This window comes from Vulpes lagopus, chromosome 23 (assembly GCF_018345385.1).
Source record: "Vulpes lagopus strain Blue_001 chromosome 23, ASM1834538v1, whole genome shotgun sequence".
NCBI lineage: Eukaryota > Metazoa > Chordata > Mammalia > Carnivora > Canidae > Vulpes > Vulpes lagopus.
In genome coordinates this window covers 28,237,124-28,252,015 of record NC_054846.1, presented here as the reverse complement: position 1 = coordinate 28,252,015, position 14,892 = coordinate 28,237,124, and the positions used below count along the sequence as shown (strand labels likewise).

At 52.5% G+C, this 14,892-nt stretch overlaps 1 protein-coding gene across 1 annotated transcript in view; it reads left to right on the top strand.

Moving 5' to 3' along the window:
• Window positions 1-14,892, top strand: part of ELK3 (ETS transcription factor ELK3) — a 64,556-nt gene that overhangs the window by 40,759 nt on the left and 8,905 nt on the right. Inside the window, exon 3 of the mRNA XM_041738458.1 lies at window positions 7,409-8,188. Within this exon, the coding sequence (XP_041594392.1) occupies window positions 7,409-8,188 (780 nt within the window). The remainder of the gene's footprint in view (window positions 1-7,408; window positions 8,189-14,892) is intronic.

Sequence of the window (14,892 nt, the reverse complement as noted above, 5' to 3'; positions counted from 1 at the left end):
TCCATGAGTGCAGGTGATGTTCTTTTTAAGGCATGGGGCAATATTAGCGATATATTGTCCTCTAAAATAGCTACATGGTCTTCCACTGTAAGGTCCTCCCATTATGTAACCAACCCTGTGGGACAGGAAATTGGGTCTAACCTCCCCATCAGCAGCCTTGACTTCTTCATCTTTAGAATGGGTTCCCAGAGCTCGTCTTGCCTGCAGGTGGCTGTGCAAGCATAGCACACTGTAGGCGCTCAGAAACGTTGGCTTCTTTCCTTGGCCCCTTCTGGCCACAGGTTCCTTTTACGTTAGGGTCTCTACCGCGGTGAGACAAATGTGCTCAAAGCAGGTCCATCCGTCCTCCCCTGCCCAGGGATCTTGGTGACAGGTGCCCAGAGCCAGCAGCCTGCGTTGCCTGCTTCCCTTTCTGCCCTGCGAGGCCAGGGGGAGTAGAGGGGATCAGCTGGGGGTCTGGGTAGTGTCCCCTGCACTTGCCGCCTTCCTGACAAAGCTGCCGCGGCCTTCTGGGTGGGACACCCAGATTTCATGTCTGCTGCCCCCGGGGCAGGTCCCCTGCTCCCCGAGCCCTGAATTAATCGGAGTGTATGAGGTGTACTTCAGGGCACATGGCAGGCACTCGCCATGCGAGGCGTGATATACTGAACGCCTGGTGTCTATTTTTTGTCTGAACCCAACTAAATAAAACATCATGTTTCCCTCGTTGGTGGAGATATATAAACCAGATGTGATTCTGTCTGCCATACGCCCCAGCTTGGTTCCCAGGACTGCGGACAAATAAGCGGAGATACGCACAGTCTCTAGGAGGTTTGATGCTGACTACTCATTTGTCCCTGGAGTGGCTAGAGGGTGGATTTTTTAAAAATATTTTATTTATTCATGAGAGACACACAGAGAGAGGCAGATATGGAGGCAGAGGGAGAAGCAGGCTCCCTGTGGGGACCCCGATGTGGGACTCGATCCCAGGAAGGGATCACGGCCTGAGCTGAAAGCAGATGCTCAGCCACTGAGCCACCCAGGCGCCCCTAGAGAGTGGATTTTGTGCGTGGTTTTGTTTTTGCTTAGATGGGATGATAAAAGAAGTAGCAGCAGCAGTAGTAGTAGTAGTAGTAGTAGTAATAATAATAATAATACTCCTGCTGTGTATTGTGGGCTCGTCATGTGTGGCTGTCTCAGGTATGCTGCTGTCAGCTTTATATGGATTACCTCATTCAATCCCATGAGGCAGGTGGTAGACCAGTCCCCATTTCATAGATGGGGAAACTGGGGCACGTGGCCGCCCAGAGATGGGAGTGGCAGTGGAACTCAGGCAGTTGGCTCTAGAACCACCCCTCCTAATCCCAGTGGCAGCCTTCGTGAAAGAGTCAACTGGGTATTTATGGAAGGGTCTGCACCACCCTGACCTCTGCAGCCCCGCGCTGCCCCTGCCACGGCCGCTGGGTGGGGAAGGGGTGGGCCGTGAGGAAGGGGCTCCACCACCTTCCCTGACGTTTCTCAGTTCTGAGAACCAGAAAGGGGAGTTGCAAAATCGGAGGGCAGGAGTCCTGCAGTCCCTGGAAGGCCTCACGTGGGGGGAAGGCGAGGGCGCCTATCAGGGGCTCCTGCCAGGCCCGGGAGCAGCCTGCGGAGAGACGGCAGCTGCGGTAAGAAGCCTGAGCGCTGGGAAGTCCAGTGTGTGACCTCACATCAAAATTGGGGTGCCAGGGCAGAGCCAAGGCACGCAGCACCAATTTTGCAGATTCCGCACGCGGACAAGGGAAATCCAGGCTGTTAAGCCCTCCCGGAAGGAGGGGGTTGTAGGCTTCTGCCTCTGGCCGTCGGGCCTTCCGGGGGTTTTCAGCTTGGCAGCGCCAACAAGGGAGCGCACGCAGTTATGCCCCGGGACGCATTCAGGTGGAGCCGCGCCGGCCTGGGGCCAGGAGGACGGCGTCTCCGAGCCTCGGCTCTCCGGCCTGGGTCGGGGCTCTTTACCGTGAGGGTCCTGCAGACATGCAGCTCGCCTGGGGTACCCAAACAACGTGGGCACCCAGGAGGTAAATGGCGTTCCCCGAGCAGCCCTCCGTTGCCCGGCCCTGCGAGTCGAGGGCTCCCGTACCCAGGAGACCCACTCCGGGTGCACCGCTCCGTGGCGTCAGTAACACAGGCCCCTTGTTTCTGCCCCGCGGCCCGAGAAGGAGCCGGGTGTGTGCACTCAGCTGTACGCACACCCACGGGCACCCCTGTTTTCACCGGTAAAGCCTGCAACTGTCCGGGTAACCGGCAGCCCTGAGCCGGGGGAGAGGTGCCCCGCTGTCCGCCAGCCCTTGGGCCCCTGCGATCCCCGGGCGCCAGCCTGGAGGTGGCAGTGCAGGCCCCAGCTGTGGTGTCAGCAGGTCTCTCCCTCGGGAGCCCCCGTCCCTGCTGCCAGGACCCTTGGCGAGGTGTCCCAGGAGGACGCCCTGGGAGTGACACACTGGTGGTGGGACAGGACGAATAGGGAGACCGAGCCCGCATGTGGAGGGAGGCAGACGTGCACGGCTGTTGTCAGAAGCCCCGCTGGCGAAGTCCCTGAGCTCGGGGACACATGCAGCAGGGTCAGGCCACCAGGTGACCGGAAGCGACACACCGTTGCAGGGCTGGGAGTAAGGGGTGAAGACGCGGCCCGGCGCTCCTGTGCCTGGGCGGCCCCTCCATCCCAGCGGGCCCTGGGACCAGGCCACCCGTGCCAGCTTGTGGCCGCAGGGGACGTGCACCCTCCGCGCCTCAGTCTGCCTGGCTCCCAGGCGCCGATCGTGCTAGTTCCCGCCTCAGAGCATTAAGTGAGGGAACGGTGGTCGGGTTCTTGGGCCACCCTGAGCCGTGACACGTGCTCAGCAGCTACTACCTGGGTGTCCTCCGCGAGCCCCCGGAGGGGCAGACCTGGGAGGGAACCTGCCTTCGGGGACACGGAGACCCGGGTCCGCCTGGCACCTTGCACCCCCTCTATGCCCAGCCTTGGTCCCGGGGGATCCAGCTTGTCCAGGGAGCCACATCTGCTCCATTTCTCCTGCTGTACCACACCAGCAGGGCCCGGCCCGGTTCTTTCCAAAGGCTCCTTTCTCCTCGCGGTCAGCTCCCGGAGTCCTCTCCATCCCCGGCCCTGGGACCTGTCCCCAGAAAGCCCTGCTGGCCCCCCCGGCCGAAGCTGAGCGCGAGGTCCGTGGCCGAGGCCCCGGTGTACCCCGAGGAGGCTTGCGGCCTCGCCACCCGCGCCCTCCACTGAGGCCCGCAAGCACGTCGGGTAGACCCTGAGAGCCTTCTGCGAAGTGCAATAAGGGAAAGACGAACACTGAATGATTTCACTTACGTGTGGGATCTAGAAAAGCAGAAATCTGGGGCACCTGGGACACAGACTTTGGCGGTTGAGCGGCTGCCTTCGGCCCAGGGCATGATCCCAGGGTCCCGGGATCGAGTCCCGCCTCGGGCTCCCCGCAGGGAGCCTGCTTCTCCCTCTGCCTGTGTCTCTGCCTCTTTCTGTGTGTCTGTCATGAATAAAGAAGTAAAATCTTAAAAAATAAATAAAAAAGCAGAACTCCTACAGAGAGGATAGAGTGATGGTTGCGGGGGGCTGAGGGGTGGGGAAATGAGGAGGTGCTGGCCAAAGGTAGGAACTTCCAGCCACAGAATGAGTCCGTCCTGGAGAGGCGAGGCATGGACAGTGACTGTGTTAACAATACCGTACTGTGCACTTGTCAGCTGCCGAGAGAGTAGACTGTTTGCCGCTGCCGCCGCAAAATGGTAATTACATGAGGTGATGGGTGTGTTAACTAATCTTATGGTGGTAAATATTTCACAGTGTACACATGCATCAAATCTTCATATTGTACATCTTAAACTTCATGATGTTTTGTTTTAAAGATTTTATTTATTCATGAGAGATACACAGAGAGAAGCAGAGAGACAGGCAGAGGGAGAAGCAGGCTCCCCATGGGAAGCCCGAGGCAGGACTCGATCCCAAGACCCTGGGATCATGCCGAGCCAAAGGCAGATGCTCAACCACTGAGCCACCCAGGCGGCCCAAACTTCACGATGTTATATGTCAATTATATCTCAGAAAAGCTGGGGGAGGAAGAAGATTCCTCATGTTCTGTTTTTTTTTTTTTTTTAAACACCTTCATTGAGGTATAATTCACAGACCATCCCATCGACTCATGGGAGGTACACAATTAGTGGCTTTGAGTATATTTCCAGAGTGGTGCATCCAAAACCACAGTAAATTTTAGGACATTTTCCTACCCTTCCTCCCAAACCCTTACTTTTTAGTGTCATCCTCCCATAGCACCTCCAAATCCTAGGGAATGACTCTTTTGTCTCTATAGGTTTGTCTATTCTGGACATTTTATAGAAATGGAATCAATCATGTACATGGCCTTTCTTTCACTTAACACAAGGCATTCACAGTTGCATGTGTCTGTATGTCCTTCCTTTTTATGGCTGGATGATAGTCTATGGTTTGAATATACCACATTTTGTTCATCTGTCAGTTGATAGTCATGTGAGTTCTTCCTGATGTTCTTTTTTTTTTTTTTTTTTAAGATTTTATTTACTTATTTGAGAGAGCGAGAGCACACAGGTGAGCCAGGGGAGGAGTGGAGGGAGAGGGAGAGGCAGAGTCCAAGTGGAGTGTGGAGCCTGATGCGAGGCTTGATCTCACGGCCCTGAGATCATGACCTGAGCAGAAATCCACTGCTCAAGCCACCCAGGCGCCCCTTCTTTATGTGAACACATCAAAGCCCTGCTCTTTGAGACTACTTTTCAATTCCCAGTCACTTTTTCAGGAGGGAGGGGCCTTTTTGTTATTTTTATCACAGCCCCAAATTACTCCTTGGTTTGCTTATGCATATAGCCCCTGCTCGGACATTATATTCTGAATACCCAAAATAAAATTAAAGGTTAAAATTAGAGGTTTTAAAAGAAACTTTATGGGGTCTTTGGCTCAGGTCATGATCCCAGGGTCCTGGGATCAAGTCCCACATCGGGCTCCCCACTCAGCAGGGAGCCTGCTTCTCCCTCTCCCTCTGCCTGCTGCTCCTCCTACCTGTGCTCTCTCTCTGTCAAATAAATAAAATCTTTAAAAAGAAAAGAAACTTTACAAGAAGTGCCTGGAGAAATGATTGAGACCATACAGTTTCACTTTTCTTCTGTGTAATTATTTATTTTTCAATTTTTACTTATTTACAAATTTATAAAAATTAAAAACTTGTACTTTTTAATAAATTTATAATAATGAATTTTATCATTTACTTCTTAATTATTTATTGATCTAATCATTCAGTCCGTTTTGATAGATGTCCAAACTGGCTGAGGAAAAATAAGGTTTTTACCTAGAGAGAGAAATATTAATGAAAACCAGAAATATGACTAAGAACCTGCCCTGAGTGGGGCGGCACCAGTGACCCTTTATTTAACCCTGTTGTGCCAGGAGTGGACGTCCCCCAGGCTTGTTGTCTATCCACGCCCGGTAGGTGCCCACAGAGGCTGCCAAGGAGGCTGAGGTCGAACTCCTGAGTTTCTCAGATCCTCTGAAGGTTTGTAAGCGGTTTTTGGCTTTGCTAGTGATGAGTGTGCAGTTGCGGTCAGGTGGGGGTAAATGGCACTCAGTGGGTTAAATCGCGGGCCCCAGCACCAGGATGCCGGGCCCTACAACTGTTCAGTGTTGCACCTAACGTGGTCAGGGGTGGGAGCCTCCTGTGCGCTGGTGCTGAGCAAAGGTTCTCCAGGATTTGCGGTACTGGGATTTCCGGTGCTGGATGGGGACGTCGTGTGTCCCTCCTGAGGGACTCCTGCTCAGAAACCTCAGGGGCATAGTAACCGTGCCCTCCCCTCCTGACTGCTGGGTAAAGTCACCTCTGGGGTTTGATGATCTGTTTAAGGAGGAAGCGTACACGTGGGCATGCTGTAAGGTAACAAGGGGGAGGCAAAAACATAATATACTTAGGTTTATGAGCCGAACCACGATCACAAAAGGAACATCAAAATTTAATTACATTTAGCCTCTGTGGTATATTGGAGAGTTGCTAAGAGAGTCATAGAGCCTAAAAGTACTCATCACAAAGGGGAAAATGTTAAACTAGGCGCGGTGACGGATGTTAACTCGACTTGTGATCTTATGTGGAACGCCTGTAACTGATGCGGTGTGACGTGTCAGTTGCGTTTCCATTTTGAAATTTCACCCCTACTAAGGGGTTCTTTGGCGCTCTCCACCTAAATTTTTGTGGAAATCTGAAAAAGCTTCAGAATGAGAACATCTTGGTGGTTCTTGATGCTCAGTCCCATCTCTGAGCTTGCTGAGCTGAGGTCGTAGGTGACGCCCCCCACCCTCCAGGACAGGTGAGTATGAGAACAGATCAGAGCTGGCGCACAACACCTGGTATGCAGTAAGTGCCCAACAGGGGTTCTGAAGTTCTCCCCTAAATGACTTTTTTTGTTTTTGTTTTTCTTTACACTGATACCCAGGTCTGTTTGCAAGGAAACATCCCGAGTCCCTTTCCCACAGGATGGCGCCGCCGCTAGCTCCTTTGTACCCCACAAACATCTGATAGATACTTGCTGATGTTCCGATGAAACAAACCTCAGGGACAGTTGACAGTCTTTCATACGAAGTCCATTCTCCCAAAGTGGTTCGGAAACTTTCGCAGTGATTAGTGGTGTTCATTTCCATCCTACCGTGTGAGGGCTGGGGCCATAGCCTGAAGAGCCAGAGTTCGATACCAGCAACCGAAAATCCTGCAGGAGTGATGTAAATCTCAAAAGGACACAAGTTGTTTTTCCCTCCAGTGGCTTTCTTGGCAGAAAATTAAAAAGGGGGAGAAAAGGTTTCACGACTTAAGAAAACATTGTGGTGGCTGCTGATAACTTAACATTTCTGTGACACGGCCCAGCTTCCAGAATGCTTTCCCGTTATTATTTCGTGGAACCCTCACAGGCCCCAGAGGCGGGTCAAGGCCTCAGCACCACGGGGCGGCTGAGCCAGGGCGGCCTGTGTCACGCACCTGCCGTGCGGCCTCCTGGCCTTAGTCAAGCCCTCTCGGCTGATTTTTCTTAAGTTTTCAGAGGGAGTCTCCTAATCTAGCACGGAGGCGGCTGTGGTACCTTCCCTTTCGGATTGGTCGCCGTGCAGATGATGTGAGATGATGCAGGGTACGGCCGGCCACGTGGTACGGGCACGGTGAAGGGTGACCACTCGGCATTGGTTATTAGGCGTGATGACCCTACGTCACCGATCACGATGGAGACGCACCATCAGCGCCACCGGCAGGGCTGCTAGGCCAGGCTGAGGCCTCCTCCCGCGGCTCCTGCTGGTGGATGCCCCCCCATCCCCGGGCGACAAGTGTGTCCCCCCTCCCTGCTGCACTCATCTTTTCACTGTCTCCTCTTCTGTTCACAGAACATCATCAAAAAGGTGATTGGACAGAAGTTTGTGTACAAGTTTGTCTCTTTCCCGGAGATCCTGAAAATGGACCCCCACGCGGTGGAGATCAGCCGGGAGAGCCTTCTGCTGCAGGACAGCGACTGCAAGGTGCCCCCCGAGGGCCGGGAGGCCCCCAGACACGGGCTGTCAGCCCTCAAGAGCGCAAGCCGCAATGAATACATCCACTCAGGCCTGTACTCGTCCTTCACCATTAATTCCCTGCAGAACCCACCCGAATCCTTCAAGGCCATCAAGACGGAAAAGCTGGAGGAGCCGCCGGAAGACAGCCCTCCCGTGGAAGAAGTGAGGACTGTCATCAGGTTTGTGACCAATAAAACCGACAAGCACAGCAGCAGGCCCGTGGTGCCCCTGCCCTCCACCTCGGAGGCCTTCCTGGCCTCGCCCGCCTCAGCCAAGGTCTCCTCCTTAATGTTGCCAAATGCCGCCAGCATTTCGTCTGCCTCGCCCTCCTCATCTCGGTCCCCGTCCCTGTCCCCCAGCTCGCCCCTCCCTGCTGAACACAGAAGCCTCTTCCTGGAGGCCGCCTGCCATGACTCCGATTCCCTAGAGCCCTTGAACCTGTCATCGGGCTCCAAGACCAGGTCTCCATCTCTTCCCCCAAAGGCCAAAAAACCCAAAGGCTTGGAAATCTCCGCACCCCCGCTGGTGCTGTCCGGCACCGACATCGGCTCCATCGCCCTCAACAGCCCAGCTCTCCCCTCGGGATCCCTCACCCCAGCCTTCTTCACCGCACAGGTAAGAGCTGCCCCTGCGCGGGGGAGGCGCCCTGACTCGTTGGCAGAGCAGAAAGGCAGGAAAGAGCACGCAAAGCCACCTCCTCTGTCCTACAGAAGGTCATCTCAGGGCCCGCAGGCCAAAGTCACGGTGTGACTGTGAAGGGAAATTACTTTTCCATCCCCAGACCAGGGCATCCACAGGAGAAAAGGTTCGGGGTAGTGGCTACGGAGCGACGCCTCGCTGGTTTCCTGCTTCTAGTGGCTGAAAGCGACCATGCGCCCTGGCCATCGAAGCAGGTGCAAACAGTAGTTCCCCAGGGAAGGTCGAGCAGGCCAGGTGACATTTCATGAAGGCATTTGGGCTTTAGGACTGATTGATTGATTGATTTTTTTTTTGAAGGGGTGAGAGAGGGATATGGAGGGGTAGAGAGATAATCTTAAGCAGGCTTCACACCGAGCGCTGAGCCTGACATGTGGCTTGATCTCACGACCCTGAGCTGAGATCAAGAGGCAGACGCTTAACCAACCCAGCTGCCCAGGTGTCCCTGGGCTCAAGGGAATTTTTATGACGGGGTCCTCTCTGGGGGCACTTGAGTGGCCCTTTGCTTCTGCTAAGGAGGTCGAGGTTGATCCTGCCACTGCCATCATAGGCATGGGTCTGCGCTGCCCTGCAGTCTCTGGCAAGAAACGGAAGGCTCCCCAGGAAGCCTTCACCTGGGCCCCCCCAGGAAGAGCGGCGCTACCCTGAGAAAACCCGGGTCCCGGTAAGGAGAGGAGAGCAGGCTGGCCCGCGGGATTAGGAGCGCCCACGAGAAGGCGGCCTTTCCCTCCAAAGGCGATGGGACGCTGCTGCTCCGGGGCGGGCGCGGGGGGCGGACTCCCGTCCCTGCGGGTGGTGGCTCGGGCCGCGGCCCGGGGCGTGTGGCCGTGGATGCTCGTCCTCGGAGCCGTGCCCTGTGCTGTTAACGTCGTGGGGTGATGCTGGGGCCGAGAGGCGGGGGCTCCTGCCGTGACCGTCCTGAGGGGCCGCGGCGTCGTAGGGGTTCCCGCCTGCCGGTCGCTCGCGCCCCTTCCGTTACTCTTCACGCGGGCCACCAAGTCCACACGGTTATGGCCCACTGAGGTCCACGAGGCGCTGAGGCAGAGCAGCTCAGGCACACAGCTAACAGCGGGTAGAGGCAAATCTGAACCCAGCTCGTCTGTGCCAGAGTCCGCGCTCTTCAGTAAAATGTCCTTGGCACGCCCGTTGGGAAAACACCCGGTTGTCCCTGATCGCAGCCGTCCGAGGAGTCGGCCCAACAAGCGAGGGCAGCCCTTGGCCGTTCTCCCCTCCGTGGCTCCTCCCAAACTGTGGCCCAGAGAGCCCGTGTCCATCAGGCTTGTGAGCTGGTGGCACTGAGGGTGCCGCCCCGGCCGGGAGGGCTTCGGGGCTCAGTTACCGGCCCGAATGAGCATGGAGGGGTTTCTCAGGCATCTTCTGATCAAACAAAACCATCCAGTGACTGGGGGCCACTCAAGAAGTGGCTCAGAAACAGCGGTTCCTGAAGCAGCTGAGAGAAGCAACTGGAGAAGTGGGCCAGGGTGGGCCATCTGAGGGTCTCCCTCCCGCGGCCTCCTTTGTGTTTACCGGTCAGGTTTAGGGAGGCCTCAAGCCAGACCGGGGCCAACTCTGATTCCCGTGTCTGCCGTCTGGGTGCGGGTGAGCCTGTTTCACCATCTCTGAACCCATGCCAGTGCTGTGGTCTCAGGTGAGCAGCTCAGGCCGGCCCTGGGGTTTTGAACCTGCACTCGGGGAATTTCGGGTGGCTGTGCTCAGTGGGACTGAGGGTGGTATGGCTGGGCCGAGGGGAGGAGGGACCTGGACACGAGGTGCGGAGAGAGTGCGGGTGTAACCTCAGGAGACGGGCCTAAAATAGAGGAGGGGAGAGCATAGGAAAGCTGGATGCTTTAATGGAGAGCTTGGGCCTGGGGTAGACCATAGAGCATGGTGTTCAGCCCTGAATGCTCCAGGGCTTCCCAAGGAGAGAGAGGCTAAGGGTTAAAATCGATGATTTTACTTGAATTTGGCCAGCTCCAGAAGCCTCCAGAGATAGTTGCCTTTTGTTTGAGGATTTGTTTCTAACCCCAGAACAGCACTGTCATGGGTTCTGTTGGCGTCCACGAGAGACTAAGATTTGTGATGTCTGTTGGTACAACAAAATATTAAACTGACATCCTGATTTCCTCTCTTTTGTTTTCTAAAGCCTGAGAAAGACTTAACTACTATCTCAAATTACCAAATCAATCTGCAAGTACTTCCGGTTGAGCGGCTCATGCACATCCTTTTTAGTCAGTAAATGGTTACTATGTTCATTTGTTCATTCGGGAGATAACTGTTAACCACCTCCCGTTTGCTAGTGATTGTGGGGTATACAGAGGCGGGCAAGATAGTTCCTGCTCTCATGAGCTTATAGCTTGCTGTCCAGTACGTGAGGAATGTGGGGAATATAACTTGGGGGGGGGGGGAATGTGAAATTGCAGAGGTCCCTGAAAACTAGATAAGGAACTCAGACTTGATAGGCAACTAACAGCTTGCTGGGGTTTTAAATCAAGAAAAACAAAAATTTCTACTAATATCTTTCAACAGGTAATTATCAAGTAGTATTTACAAATCATTGCAAGGATCTCAGAAGTCCATACAGCACCTATTTTCAAGACCGTAGGACCTAGCCAAGAAAAGGTATACAGACACCCAGGAGCACGGGGCAAGAGTCAAACACATAGTGCAGAGAAGCTCACATCAGGAACAGAAGAGGGCAAAGATCATTTAGTTCATGAGAACTGAGCACCTATTACATGTAAGCTGCTGTGCTTGGAGCTGGGGATACGGACATGAGTTAGTCTCTGATCATTAGGAGCTCATAACTTGCCTTAAATTGTTTAATATGCTATCCCAAATCAGTACAAAAGAAATACTAAGGAGGAAGGCATTAATTTTGCTGGGGCTGGGAAAGGATGTTGAGAGGGCTTCATGGGAGGCATGTTCACACTTGGGTCGGGTGTTGACGGATCAGTAGCAGTCCATCTGGCACATAGGGTGAGCAGGGCATTGTAGCCAGAGGAGCAGCTTGAGCCAAGCCACAAAGATGTGAAATAGCTTAGTATATTAGGGGCAGGACAGTAATTCAGTGAGGGGTGGGGAGGATAAATTCCAAAGGTGAAAGGGTGGGAGATGGGGCTGAATGACATAGAGTTCTTTTAGAAATCAACCTGATGACGGAGATTGGGGTGAGGTGAGGCTGGAACCAGTCAGGATACTGTTATATTCCAGATGAAAGACAAAGAGGATCTAGATCTGAGGTGGTGGCAGTGGGAGGGGGTCCCAGGAGACAGATCTGAGAGACACAGGACCTGGTGACTGAACCAAGTGTGAAGGTGGTAGGGGAGAGCTGGGAGCTGAATATGAGGAGCTTGGGAGGAAGAATAAGCTCCTGGTGAAAGGTTGGTTACAAGTTCATTTTGGGCCATGTCGAGTTCGAGACGCCTGTAGGACATGAAGGAGCAAACATCCAGCTAGGCTGGGGCTAAGGAGTTTGGGACTGGAGATAAAGTTAGGGAGTCACTAACATGGAAGCGTGCTTAAAATCATGGAAATGGATGAGATCACCTATGGAACAGGTCTAGCCCAGGGAAGTATGGGCTAGGTGGTCAGGGAAGTTCTGGAATGAGTGCTAAAGAACTTGTAGGTTGGAATCCTATAGTGTTCAGGACCTAGAAGCAAAGTAGGAGGGTTCATAGATAGAAATTAAGCAGCATATGAAGCCAGGTTATTGGGGAACCTAGAATTGTGGCTAAGGAATTTTTTTCCCCCGAAACTGAAAGAATTTCAAGAAACATAGTATCTTAGGGTGACTGATTTGGTGGCGGTGCTCAGAACAGACTGGAAGAGAGACCCGAGGTATGTGGGCTGGTTTAGGTGGCATTTATTGAATGCCATTTCTAAGGTGATAGGGCCGTGAATGCAGCAGGAATGGAAAGAGAGGGGAGCATGAGAGAGTCAGTTCCAAGAAGGATCCACAGGCCGTGTCCAGAGGTGGTAGCAAGTGGGAAGGCATTCTGCATCTCAGGGACTAGGATGCTGGGTCAGAGACAGGGCTGTGAGTCCAGGGATCATTTCTTATTTGATCATTGTATTTCTGGCACCTGATACCATGCACTCAGCCAGTATTTCTCGAGTGGACAAACAGGTGGTATTGTTGATAGAAATGGAAGAGTCCTAAGAAACCCTAGATTTGGAAAGAAGGGGAGAAGTTCCAGTTTGAACATGTGGAGCATTCCAAGTGGACACGTCCAACAGATGACATGTGAGGGAATGTACCTAGAGGCCCAGCTTGCTTCAACTCATCACGTATTTAGAAACTGGATACTGTAGGAGGAATAAAGATGAGCAAGGTACCTTAAAGGTGACAGAAAGAGGTATAATAAGAATATGCAAATTACCATGCTAGGAGGCAGAAAATGTGAAGGAAAAAAGTGGTTATAAAGTGTGATAAAGATTCAGGAAGAAGAGAAATGTCATATTTTGAGAGAAAAGCAGAGGAGTCTCCTTTGAGGAGGTCAAGTTTTGATGGGCAGAGGTAGGCAGAGGAGGGAGGAGGAGGGGGTCTGAGGGCCTGGCCGAGGCAGAGGGCCATGAACCAGGGCACTCGGAGGGGCATGTCTGGGCAATGCCAGCTCACCAGGTTTAGTTCAAACAGGCAGCTCTGTAGGCGACTCTGTATTGTGTGGAAGATCTGAGTTGAAAGGGATGAAATGAGATCCTGGTCGGAGGGTCTTTCCCCTTGAACATCACTGTCCTTTGCCTCGGGTCCTAGGGCATCTCCTTCCCCTGCAGCTGATGATCAGGAACTCCCGGTCTGCCATTCAAAAGGGCCCATTTGCTAAAATATTTTTTGGTGAAGGCAGAGGAAGCATGCATTTTGCTTGTGGCTTCTTTCTTTCGCCTCCAGCCCTTAGGCTCAGCCCCCCCTTGCCTGACTCTAGGAGCTTGCGGAAAGAGGCCCTGAAAACACACTTTACTGTGGACTACCCAGGGTGGGCATGAATAGGGACATTCCTTAACAGAGCAACCAAATAGTTTCTTTACAGCCACAGGATCTTCAGGGAGAACAGAGACGGGAAGGAGGAGAGCAAGTGAAATCACTTCACAGTATTTATTTGCATATATTATGAAAGATATTCCAAATGTATTAAACATGCAAAACAGAGGACTACTGTATTCTGAGTACATCCTGTATCCCTTAGAAACAGATGTGCAAACATCTCACATCCAGACCTGGGTACATATTTTAGACTAAAATAAAAATTCTACACTTCATGTATTGCTCACAGGATGAAAAAGGAGGGGATGTTTATTTATGGCCATGAATAAGAGAAAGATGTTTTGTAGTCTAGAAGACTTAGGTCTCTTAAGAGCTTTGGGACCTCCCCGTTGGCAGGTAAAGTGGGAGACCCTGAACACCCTGATTTTTGAATGTTAATGTGGCGTGCTGTGGTTAGAATCTGGTTCCGGAGCAATGTGCAAACACGGTAGTTCTCTCATGACCTGGGCTTGTGGACTTGAGCCTAATATGAATGAGAGGAGCCTTGACAGTACCGGCTGACCTGACTAGTCTCAGAATGCTTGAGATTCACTAAGGAGGCCGGGTACACTTGTAATGAACACTTCTGGAGCATTTGCTCTGTGCTGGGCACGTATGAAGAGCTTATTTCATCTTCCCAGCAATCCTGTATCGTAGGTGTCTTTTTCCTCCCCATTTTATAGCTCTGGAAACCGAGGGATAGAGAGGTTACGCAGGTCAGGAGTGGTGGTTCTGAGGTCGGAACCCTGACAGAGCCCGTGCTGAACCATTAGGTCGTAGTCATCAGCCCAGATGGCCCGGTATCTTTGTGAAACTGCCTTGGATTAGAAGTGGGAAGCTTATCCAAAACATGTATTTATCCTAGTAACCTCATAGGTCATTTCATGTGTAGGAAATGCTGTGGAACCAACGACTCAAATGACTTGGTATAAATCAGTTTACCTTTCAGCACCTTCACAGTTTGAGAACCTTTGGATGTTTGTCTCCTTTTCGCTGAACAGAGCGGACCTTTCAACTTAGGTTTACGCCAAGAGTTCTCGATAATTAACGAAGCTGCTGAGGCCAATTCTAGGAAAAAATAACACTTCAGCATCCAATGTGATGCAATCTGCAATGCTGGCGCCTGTGCTGTGGTTCTTCTTACACAAAGCACCTTATTGACATCACAAAACCACTGAGGGGGCTCCTTCTAGACAGCAAAGGTGCAAAACCACCATGGGCCAGGGAGTTTGCCTCAGCTGAGAATAAAAGCCATGCAGACTTACCAGCTGGAGCGAGTTGTTTCTTCTGTGCTCTAGCTAGCTTGCAGGCCAGGACCCCTGCTGTGTGTGTGCAAGCAAAGGCAGTCCTTGGCGCTCTCCTGGGAAACCCCACAGTTTTGGCTTTACACGCAATCTAACAAAGAATTTTTTCCTCTTCCAAATCATTGCCAGGGAGATGAATTCTCATCAGCCCCACATCCGGAGTGCAGTCTGGAAAACCCAGTTCAGAACTTTTGAAGAAGCTGCTAACGGGGTATTTTAACAACAGATCCTAAAATCTTAAAGGGCCATTGATACCCACAAAAGTGAAGCTTGAGAGGCTCTTTTAAAAATGTGTTTGT